Source organism: Bufo gargarizans, chromosome 1 (genome assembly GCF_014858855.1).
Source record: "Bufo gargarizans isolate SCDJY-AF-19 chromosome 1, ASM1485885v1, whole genome shotgun sequence".
Taxonomy (NCBI): domain Eukaryota; kingdom Metazoa; phylum Chordata; class Amphibia; order Anura; family Bufonidae; genus Bufo; species Bufo gargarizans.
In genome coordinates, this window is record NC_058080.1 from 326,396,313 (window position 1) to 326,408,655 (window position 12,343).

A 12,343-nucleotide genomic window follows, 5' to 3' on the forward strand; every position below is an offset into this window, starting at 1 on the left:
ACTAGATAAACTCAAGGCTGCACAAAGACATTGGTTCAAAAGATTTAATAAAGAACAATTAAAAATTATTTTAACTCAACATGAGTAAAATGCAGTAATAAAAAAAATAAAAATATAAAAGAAGGTCTAGATAATAAGGGAATGCAGGCGATAACCACAATATTAAAAATGCTAAATCTGTAGGTGAACTGACCTGTAGAATGACCACTTCAGAAGGAACTGCCTGGCAGCTTTTGGGAAACTGGGGCTCCCTTCATGTGGCTTCAGGACTTGGGTAACAACATTATCCAACCAACTCGCCCACTGGTCCAAAGAACTCTGTTGCTGAAGAGTTAACTTGAAATCTTGTTCCAGCTTCTGGACTATGCCTTCCTCACACTGACACACCCAAGATGCTTGTTCCTGTCATTAGCAACAAAATGCATTTATAAGGCTACTTTCACAGCTACTCCAGCGTTTTTGCCATCCGACGGGGTTCAGCAAAAACGCTTCAGTTACTGATTATACAACCATCTGCATCTGTTATGAACGGATCCGGTTGTATTATCTTTAACATACCCAAGACGGATTCGTCATGAACACCATTGAAAGTCAATGGAGGGCGGATCAGTTTTCTATTGTGTCAGAGAAAACAGATCCGTCCCCATTGACTTGCATTGTGGGTCATGACTGATCAGTCTTACTTTGCATCATATGACAAAAAGAAAACTGCAGCATGCTGCGGTTTGCTCTCTGGTATGAGAACGGAATGCATTTTGGAGCATTCCATTCTGTTACATTTTCTAACCCCCAGTATTGAGACCCTCTGCTGGATCTCAATACCGGAAAATATTAACGCTAGTGTGAAAGTAGCCTAATACATACCAAGAAATAACCTACATACCACGAGTTCCTATATTTACCTGAACATTAGCAAAGTCCACACGATTGAGATCACTAAGCATCTGATTAATTTGTGACGTATTCTGCAAGACAGCACGGGCTGCTTGCGCTAGATGATTTAAGGATGTGTATCGACGCAAGGTTTGAGCAAATGCACTAACAACACCAACCTGTAAAATAAAAAAAATTATTGAGTTAAAAATAAAATAAAAATTAACAGTCAAAAATCTGAACACACCTTTTCATTCTATGGCTTTTCTTTTTATATTTATTTTTAAAATTTTCTACATTGTAGATTCCTATTGAAGACATAAAAATGATGAAGGACCAAATTTGCAATATGGTTTTATATTTCAGATTCTTCAAAGCTGGGGTCCTGGGTTCGAACCCAGACATAATCTACATGGAGCTTGTAATCCCCGCGTTTGTATGGATTTCTTCCCACACACCAAAGACCTACTGATAAGTCCGTAAAGTGCTGCAGAAATAGGTCAGCTCTATACAAGTATAATAAAGTAGCCCCCTTTGACTTGATGACAGCTCTGGCATTCCCGCAATCAACTTCATGTGTAGCCGCCCTCCATTAATTCCAATGGGAGTGCAGGCAAGTGTGCAAACACGGTCACAGCTGCTGGACTGCAGTATGGTCGTAACCATGGAAATGAGCAGTGTATAATGTATATAATGTGTATATCTGTACATGATAAGTGCTGTTTGCCGAGTGAAGGAAAAGCAGCCAACAAGGGCTCAGCACATCTAGGAACTCCTTCAACCATTACTGCAACTACCTTATAAGGCCCCATGCACACGGCCGTTGTTCACGGCCGTGTGCGGGCCGTGGAACCGCGGCCTGGATCCATTCCTGTGAGCTGGAGCGCACGGCGTCACTGGTTGCTATGACGCCGTGCGCCCCCTGCTGCCGGCACAGTACAGTAATACACTGGTATAGATCATACCAGTGTAGTACTGTATTGCGGCGGCAGCAGGGAGCGCACGGCGTCATAGCAACCAGTGACGCCGTGCGCTCCAGCTCACAGGAAGGGATCCAGGCCGCGGTTCCACGGCCCGCACACTGCCGTGAACAACGGCCGTGTGCATGGGGCCTAAAGCAGATTGAGAGAAAGGGAAAGGGTGCCAGTTTGAAGAATATAAAAGTAAAACATTCTAGATTAACCCTTTTTTTTACTACTTAATTCTGTTTGTTTGTTCCACACATGGAAAGAAAACGTGTGTTCAAGCTATTGACTTCTACTGTGTGCGAGTTACAATATAGTATATATAACCGGCCACTGTGAAAGTCTCTGTTAAAGGGGCGGTCAATGCTAAAGGCGCAATATCTGTTAAAGGGGCGGGCACTGTGGAGGTCTCTTATGGGGGAAACTGTCGACACACGGAAACAAAATGAAATAGAATATACATTATAAAAATATATACACACACACAGTCAAGTCACATTATTATGACCACTCGCTACTTCCGTCAGCAGCAGCTCATAGCCCATGAAGGAAGTCACAAGTTGGCTTGGTGGGTATATAAGACGTACAATAGCCTGTGTGCACACGCATCCATTCACTGCCGTCATGGGTAAAAGTGGAGATTTATCAGAGTTGCAAAAAGGGATGATTACTGGCTCTCAGGCCAAGGATTGCCTTATTTCTGAAACTGCGTAGCTGTGGAGTTGTTTATGTTCTGCTGTGGCGAATGTGTACCGTAAGTGGACAAATGGCACAATTGTGAATAATTGATGTGGCAACTGCAGAGCACAATCGGCAATTGTTTTTAGAAGGCTACAAAGTTGTGCAAAGGCAAAACAGACACAAAAGAGACACTGCAGTGGAACAGATCACTGCCAAAATGAACCAGGGGACTACAAGACATGTTCACTCCATTAATCATCCTCAGTGCTCCCTCCAGCAGCTGTGGGATGCACTGCAGTCAGCATGACTCCAGATACCTGTGACAACCTACCAGGACCTTATTGAGTCTCTCCCAGCCAGTCTAGCGGCTGGATATTAGCTGGTGGTGATAAATGCAACTAATGTGTAATTCTATGCAAGTCTATATATTTATACTAGCAGAAGGACCCAGCTTTGCACAGGTATATTTCATTTAATGTTTGTGTGAGTCATTAAAAAGATAGACAGTATCCACTATAACCGTGACATCTACAGTACCCCGCCCCTTTAAGGGCTCTTTCACATCTGCGTTATAGTCTTCCGGCATAGAGTTCCGTCGTCGGGGCTCTATGCCGGAAGAATACTGATCAGGATTTTCCTAATGCATTCTGAATGGACAGTCCTTCCTTCAGGATGCATCAGGATGTCTTCCGTTCCGGAACGGAACGTTTTTTGGCCGCAGAAAATAGCGCAGCATGCTGCGCTTTTTGCTCCGGCCAAAAATCCGGAACACTTGCCGCAAGCCCGGATCCGGAATGAATGCCCATTGAAAGGCATTGATCCGGATCCGGCCTTAAGATAAACGTCGTTTCGGCGCATTGCCGGATGCGACGTTTAGCTTTTTCTCAATGGTTACCATGGCTGCCGGGACGCTAAAGTACTGGCAGCCATGGTAAAGTGCAGTGGGGAGTGGCATACTTACCATCCGTGCGGCTCCCGGGGCGCTCCAGAGTGACGTCAGGGCACCCCAAGCGCATGGATCACGTGATCGCATGGACAAGTCATCCATGCGCATGGGGCGCTCTGACGTCATTCTGGAGCGCCCCAGGAGTCGCACGGACTGTAAGTATACCGCTCCCCACTACTACTATGGCAACCAGGACTTTAATAGCGTCCTGGGTGCCATAGTAACACTGAAAGCATTTTGAAGACGGATCCGTCTTCAAATGCTTTCAGTACACTTGCGTTTTCCCAGATCCGGCGTGTAATTCCGGCAAGTGGAGTACACGCCGGATCCGGACAACGCAAGTGTGAAAGAGGCCTAACAGTGACCTCCAGAGCAGACTCCCCATTAACAGTGACCTCCACGGCAGCCTCCCTTTTATTAGTGACCTCCACAGTACACTGTCTCGTTAACCGTAATTTACCAAATAACCTGCCCCCTTAACAGTGACCGCCACAGAGCTCCGTTCCTTCAAAATGTGACCTCCACAACACTCTGCCTCATTAACAGTGACCTCTACAGCACCCCACCCCTTAACAGTGACCTCCACAGCTGCACATCTCCTTAACAGTGATTTCCACAACACCCCGTTCCCTTAACAGTGGCCTCTACAGCAATCCTCCCATTAACACTGACCTCCATAGCATACCGTTCCCTTAAGGCCTCTTTCACACTACCGTATGGCTATTTCAGTGTTTTGCGATCAGTTGTTCTGTTTTTTTTTGTTTCCGTTGTGTTTCCGTTTCGTTTTTCCATATGGCATATACAGTAATTACATCGAAAAAAATTGGGCTGGGCATAACCTTTTCAATAGATGGTTCTGCAAAACGGAACGGATACGGAAGACATACGGATGCATTTCCATGTGTGTTCTTTTTTTGCGGACCCATTGACTAGAATGGAGCCACGGAACGTGATTTGCGGGCAATAATAGGACATGTTCTATCTTTCAACGGAACGGAAAAACAGAAACGGAATGCATACAGAGTACATTGTTTTTTTTTTTGGCGGAGCCATTGAATTGCATTGAATGGTTCCATATACGGAACGCAAAAAAAAAAAAAAAAAAAAACAGCCCGCAAAATGAAAAAATAAATAAAAATAAAGGTAGTGTGAAAGAGGCCTAACTGATCTCCACAGCAACCTGCCCCTAGGGTGGCCAGAGGTCCGGTTTTAGGCCAGACAGTCTGGCTTTCAGACTCCCTGTGCCTGGACAGACACAGAAATGTTTTGAACAAGCTCACTCTCAGACAGCAACACTGTGCTGTCCGAGTGAGCTGCAGGGAGAAAGTCAAAGCAGATGACAGAAGTTGACTTTTACCTTCATTTTTTTCATTCCCCGTCGGCTGCGGAGAGGAAGGTGGTGTGGCCTAACCGGCTTGGGGGCGTGGCTTAACAGGACCTGGTGGCGGGGTTTTTAAGTCCATCTTTTGAGGGTGGCCTGAATGGCCACTCTACCTGTCCCCTGAACTGTGACTTCCACAGCACGCCGCTCCATTTACAATGTCATCCACAGCGCCCTGCCCCTTTAAAGTTGACCTACAGCAGTAGGGTTGTCTCTGGTATCAAATTATTAATACCCCATCGATACTTTTGTACCGTATCTGTTCAATACCGGGATTTGCCATTTACCGATACTAGGCTGCACTACAGTCAGTGTGTGACTGTCAGGGAGAAGGAAGCAGTCCCTCCCTCTGTGCCGCTGCAGCCACCAATGAGAGGAGAGAGGGGAAGAGGAGGGGGAGGGGCTGTGGTCACTGCACCATCAATGAAGTTAACTCACTCATTAATTCAAATACAGGAAGTGGGTACTGGCTGCAGAATCATATAGCTGGTACCCAACCCCTATGAGGTGCACCTTTAGGTGGAGTCAAGTCCCTCTGAATGTAGCAGAATTCAATTGCATTTCTTATCCATCTTGCGATGGTACTCTTGCTTGCAGCAGATCCTTTATGGTGACCCTGAAACTGCAGAAGATTGTCCGACTTCCTGAATTCTTTGTTGACATCCAAGTAGGTTAGTATGCATCCTTACATCCAGATCCATTGTAATAATGCCTATCCTTGTCTACAAACTAGAAAAAATAAATAAATAGGACATGAACTATTTTTTGGGGGCGGCGCAAGGGAACGGACATGGAAACAAACAAGGTTCGTATGCATGTAGCCTAAGCCTGAGAGTAATGCTGTCTAAGAGATAAGGTGGTCTGCAGGAAAAAGCTTGGATTTCCCCAACTCTTCTAAACGTCAGAAGTTTTAGCGGAATATCCTGTAAACGTTCAAAAGGCGCATCTGTCAGAACATAAAGCACTAGATTTAAATCCCAAGGAGGTATGCTAGAATGGACAGTCTTGTTGGCCCTTTTAGGAACCGCTTAATTAGGGGTATTTCCGCAAGTTGTTTCTAGAAAATTACTTAATGCTGAAACTTGCATTTTAAGGGTGCTAGGTCTGAGCCCTTTATCTAGACCTTCTTGTAGGACTTCCAGTATTAGGTGAATATTAGGATCTTGATAGTGACACCATCTATTGCCTGCAAATTTTAAGAAGGCTTTTCAAGTTCTTGTATAGATCTTGGAAGTTGTGTCCTTTTTACCCAACAGAAGGGTGGATATTACAGGATCTGACAAACACTTCTGTTTTAACATAACTTGTTCAGTCTTCAAGCTGTTAGTTGTAATTGAGACACGTGGATGAGATACTGGACCCTTATGCAGTAGGCCTGGATATGATAGGAGAATCCAGAACTCGAGGTCAGAAAGGAGGGCAAATCAGGATCTTTTTGGCCAAAAAGGTGCTACCAGAATCATCTGCACCTTTTCCCTATATCACCTTCATTAGCACTCTTGGTATTAAATGGAAGGGTGAAAATGCATACAGGAGGCCCTTTGGCCATGGGGCGGCTAGAGTGTCCACAAACAATGGCTGATCTTTTAAGGAGAGGGAGCTGAATTTTTCTACTTGTTTGTTCTTTTGATTCGTGAACAGGTCTAAGACCGGGGTACCCCAATTTTTTTTGCCATTTGATCAAACATATCGGGGTCTAGTGACCATTCTCCATCTTAACATTTTCTCTGCCGAGATTGTCGCCATTATGTTTTCCTTGCCTTTGAGATGGACGGCTGTTAAAGAATTTAGGTTATTTTCTCCCCAGCAAAAACACCTTTAATTACTTTTCTTTGGTATGGCCTCCCCATCCGTGACTTCTGGCGTTGGTAGAAATGACGACTTGATTTGTGTGTCGCCAAAATACTTCTATCTGAAGAGGTTTTCTTATTTTCCACCACAGGAGAGACTGCTTTACTTTTAGGGGAAATCTTATCCGCTTGTCTAGTGTATTCAGATTTCCATCCCAGTTCTTCAGGAGAAATGACTGTAGTGCCCTTATGTGAAAATGGGCACACCTCACTGCTGGAATTGTGGACGTCAAATGGCCTAAAAGTGTTATGATGTCTCTGAGTGATACTGTTCTGGACTATTAGAACAGAGAGACCTTTTGAGATAGAGAAATTAGTTTTTCTAGAGGGAGAAAAGACATGACGTTGTGCAAGTCTAACTTGACCACCAAAAATATTTTCTCTCTGCTGGGATCCAGGTCTGACCTCTTTGTTTAAAACCCAGCCCAATTCCAGTAACTTCTTTTGAACAACCTGTAGATGTGACTGAAGAATTTTAAGGGATGGAGCTGCAATCATCCAGATAAGGAACGATTAAGATAACCTGAGGGTGAAAATAACTTGTCACTTCATGATTGTTGTAAAAATTCTGGAAGCTGAGGCCAACCCGAAAGGAAGGGCCTGAAACTGAAAGTGATTCTTCTCTCCTTTCAGAAATATCGCCAGCCTGAGATATTTCTGATAGCTTTTGTGAATGGGCACATGGTAAAATGCATCGGAAAGATCGAGAGTTACCATGTAGGAGCCTTGAGTCAGGATATTTACTGTTGACCCGATTGTCTCCATCTTGAACTTTTTGTAGGTTATGTTCTTGTTAAACCTTTTCAGGTTTATTATTACACTGTAAGTGTTGGTTTTCAAAAAAAATAAAAAAAAAATAAAACACGTAGAATAAAACCCAGTTATCTCTTGATCTTCTGGTACCGGGATTATGACTGGCTTTTTTAGCAGAAATATATCTCTGATTCCAGAGCCTGCTGCTTTTCTAGACGATTCAAAGGCTTGTTGCTGGTGTAGAAATCTCGGGAGGAGAAGCGAACTCTAGCTTGAAGCCTTCACTCATGAAATTTCTTTAGAGGTAGAAATGTCTTCCCAGGCGGAGGCAAATCTTTTTAATCTGCCTCCTTCCTGAAATTTGTCGTCATTGTGAAGACGCCGCGGAAAAATAGGATAGGACTGTTCTATTATGGGCCGGACGTTCCATAAAAAGCAGAACGCACATGTCTTTTTGTGTGGTATTGAGTATCGCAATACTTTTCTATGGTATCGAAACTGAATCAAAATTTTGGTATGGAGACAACCCTATAAAGCAGTGAAAAAAAAATGGCTGGGTTGTTATTGAAACCTGGTGTAAAAATGCATATGTGGAGACTAAGGGCCAGCGAGCTTCTATTGGCTGATAAGGGTCATGTGACCAGGCTTCTATTGGCTAATGCATTTTGGGGGAATCTCAGGAACGGTACGTGCTAGAGAGCAGAGACCCGATCTAAAACCTTCCCGGACACCTCATGTAACTGTGTGCCAAATTTTGTGATTGTAAATGTGATGGTGCGGATTCCTTTAGCGTGCTGCCCATAATTATTCATACCCCTGGCAAATTTTGACTTAAAGCTACTTTTATTCAACCAGCAAGTAATTTTGTGACGGGAAATGACATGGGTGTCTCCCAAAATATAATAAGACTATGTACAAAAAGCATTGTGGGGGGAAAAAAATATTTCTCAGCTTTTATTTACATTTGAGCAAAAAGTGTCCAGTCCAAAATGTATTCATACCCTTCTCAATCAATAGAAAAGCCTTTATTGGCCATTACAGCAATCAAACGCTTCCTATAATTGCAGACCAGCTTTTTGCATGTCTCCACAGGTATTTTTCCCATTCATCTTTAGCAATCTTTAGCTCCCTCCACAGATTCTCAATTGGATTAAAGTCTGGACTCTGGCTGGGCCACTCCAAAACGTTTATGTTGTCTGCTAACCATTTCTTCACCACTTCAGCTGTGTGTTTTGGGTCATTGTCATGCTGAAATGTCCAATGGTGCCCAAGGCCAAGTTTCTCTGCAGACTGCCTGATGTTGTCGTTGAGAATCCTCATGTATTGCTCTTTTTTCATTGTGCCGTTTACTGTGATTAGGTTCCCTGGTCCATTGGCTGAAAAACACCCCCAAAGCATTAGGTTCCCACCACCATGTTCGACAGTGGGGATGGTGTTCTTTGGGTTGAAGGCTTCTCCTTTTTTACACCAAATGAAGGAAACATCACTGTGACCAAACCATTTAATTTTTGTGACCATAACACAGAAGACCAGAAGTAGTCTTCTTTGTCCAGATGAGCTTTTGCAAAGGCCAAGCGAGCTTTTGTGTGCTTGGTCTGCATCCGTGGAACCCAGCAGTGTGCAGTGTCCGTTGGATTGTCTGACTTGAGACATTGCCACCAGCAGAGCCCAGATTTACCAGGATGGCCTTGGTGGTGATCCTTGGATTCTTTTTCAACTCTCTAACTATCCTCCTGGCCAGCACAGGTGTCACTTTTGGCTTCCGACCACCTCCTCTGAGATCTTCCACAGTGCGGAACATCTTGTATTTTTTGCTCAAATGTAAATAAAAGCTTATCTTTTGGGAGACACCTATTTAATTTCCCGTTTAAAAAAATGACTTGCTGGTTGAATAAAAGTAACTAAGTCAAAATTTGCCAGGGGTATGAATAATTATGGGCAGCACTATAAAATATATATTATACACACACACACACACACACCTACTCTTAAGGCTACCTGTGCACAGTATTTGTAGGCAGAAAATACATAAACACACAAATACAACAGTATTATGTTTTGTGGTTTTAGTCCTATTTTCGTGGTTTTTGTTGCATTTTGGTGGAGATTTTCTGTTTATTTTAACAACCCTATTGAAGTCTATGGGGAAAACAATCGGAATCGCACATACAATTGACATTCTACTGATCTTAAAATCCACATGACAGGTCAATTTCTACATGTTAAAATATATGCAAAGTGTACATGAGATCCGGTAAATCTCATTGTTTGTTGGTACTGTATTTATGCATGAAAATCCACGCAGAAAAACCATGTGTAATCTGCAATGTGTACAGGTATGCTAAATGGTTACCTTTGCCTGAACAATCTGATGAGGAAAGTCACACATTGCATTTGTCAGCCATCCCTCCAGACTTTTTGCAAAATTCCTGATAGCCTGAGTCAACGTACCTAATATAAAATATGAAAATGAGGAATTAACTCTTTAAATCAAATGAACGGCTTACTGCGAGCCAATTACATAATGGTCAGAAAACTATAGGGTACCAAATAATATTTGTGACGAATCAGTCCTGTCAAACTAATCTAAATCAGTGTCTATGAGTGAGACATAAGTACTAGACTGGACCAGGACATGTAATTTATCTTGATTTTTTCAAAAATTTGATACTGTGCCACATAAAAAGATTGTTACATATAATGAGAATGCTTGGACTAAAGGAAAATGTGTTTAAGTGGGCAAGTAACTAGCTTGGTGATAAAAAACAATCACAGAGGGTGGTTATTATGGATACATATCACAAGGGTCAGCATTGGGCCCTATTCTTTTTACTATGTTTATTAATAATCTTATAGAGGGATAAAGATAATTTAGCTATCTTTCCAAAAGGAAAAGTAAGCTTATTTGATGACACCAGATATAAATGTACAATAAAATTTAGACTAGCACACACAATCGCAAATGCATATCCATAAAGCTAGCATGCAGGAAGCAAACAAAAAAAAGTTAAGGCAGCACAACAGCTCACATACAAATAAAAACTTTTATACCTAATAGAAGCTCTTAGCGCACATTTTTTTTTATCAAACGTGTGTTGGACCCATCTACCAGGCATCAAGGTAGCTTCTTCAGATGGGTCCCCAACACTAACAGAACTGCCGCCTCTCCTGGGTTTGGCCAAGTCTGCTTTCACACTGGCGTTTAGGCTTTCCGTTTGAGAGATCCATTCAGGGCTCTCACATGCGGTCCAAAACGAAATCAGTTTTTCCCTAATGCATTCTGAATAGAAAACGATCTGCTCAGAATGCATCAGTTCAGTCTCCATTCCGCTTTGATGACGGACACCAAAACGCTTTTGGTGTCGGTCTGATGAAACTGAGCCAAACGGATCAGTCCTGGCACACATTGTAAGTCACAATCTAAAACGGAACCGCCCTCCATTGACTTTCAATGGTGTTCAAGACTGATCCATCTTGGCTATGTTAAAGATAATAATGGATCAGTTCTGAATGGATGCAGACGGTTGTATTATCTGAACAGATCTGTCCATGACAACGTGAGTGTGAAAGTAGCCTAAGTCTACAATATTCAAGGCGGTGTAGGAACCAGCTACATTCATACTCTGCTCAGAAGTCCCAGGCAGATATTGTAGTCTTAGTCAAGCCCAGGAGAGGCAGTCCTGTTAGTGTTAGGGACCCTTCTGCAGAAGCTACCTTGACGCCTAGTAGAAGGGCCTGACACACGTTTGATCAAAAATGTGCGCAAAGAGCTACTATTTTTACATTTATAGTAGGTATTATACCACTTATATAATATAAGGTAGCAATCCTGTAATTCAATGCTCTATAACTTGGATGATAGCCAAGCCAGTACATCATTTTTAGCGAATAAAAGTACGACATATTGTAGTTTTATTCCGGCCACCTCACGGCACAATTGCCATGCTGCCGCCAGAACTCCGGCCTTCCCCCATTATAGTCAATGTGGCCAGAGTGCACTAGCTGTTCACCTACCAGATTTCCTTGCTGCTAGTGTGAAACTAGCCTCATCAGTGCAGAGCAGAGATCTGCCTTAACTAGGTTAGAAAATTTGGAATGTACCATTTCTCTTTATGGAAAGTCTAGTAGGTGTGAGGAATTTTATAGGCAGGCAATGCTCCTCAGATCCTGCGTTGAATCAAAAGGGGCATAGATGCCCATGATTAGAACATAGTCTTGCACTTTACAAGTCACTAGTCAGACCACGCATGGATTACTGTGTACAGTTCTGGAAACCAGATCTATCCCATCATCTATTTATCCCCAGAACTGTGATGAGGGGACATCCTCTGTGTCTGGAGGAAAGAAGGTTTGTACACAAACATAGAAAAATATTCTTTACGATAAGAGCAGTGAGACCATGGAACTCTCTGCCTGAGGAGGTGGTGATGGTGAGTACAATAAAGGAATTCAAGAGGGGCCTGGATGTATTTCTGGAGTGTAATAATATTACAGGCTATAGCTACTAGAGAGGGGTCGTTGAGTCGGGAAGGAATTTTTTATTCCCCTAAAGTGAGGAAAATTGGCTTCTACCTCACAGTATTTTTTTGCCTTCCTCTGGATCAACTTGCAGGATGACAGGCCGAACTGGATGGACAAGTGTCTTTTTCAGCCTTATAAACTATGTTACTGTGTATTAGCAGCACCACACTGAGGTTGAATGGATTATTACAGATATTAAAGAAAACTTGCATATTAATTCTAAGGATGTATTTTTAAAGAGACTTATGGATTTAAGAGGCTTTTTTAGGATTTTGGAGAGTTTTCCACAGCGAAAACTGTGTAAAAAAATAAAATTCAAATAAAAAATAAAATTAACATATGACTCATTGAAGAAGTCAATCCTTGCAGGGGT

At 42.6% G+C, this 12,343-nt stretch overlaps 1 protein-coding gene across 4 annotated transcripts in view; it reads right to left on the bottom strand.

The window, feature by feature from the left end:
* Window positions 1-12,343, bottom strand: part of RFX2 (regulatory factor X2) — a 70,428-nt gene that overhangs the window by 14,382 nt on the left and 43,703 nt on the right. For all 4 annotated transcript variants that reach the window (XM_044305997.1, XM_044305988.1, XM_044305973.1 and 1 more), the window contains 3 exons: window positions 9,803-9,900; window positions 903-1,052; window positions 194-402 (listed from right to left, as the gene is read on the bottom strand). In XM_044305997.1, coding sequence (XP_044161932.1) covers window positions 194-402; window positions 903-1,052; window positions 9,803-9,900 — 457 coding nt within the window. The remainder of the gene's footprint in view (window positions 1-193; window positions 403-902; window positions 1,053-9,802; window positions 9,901-12,343) is intronic.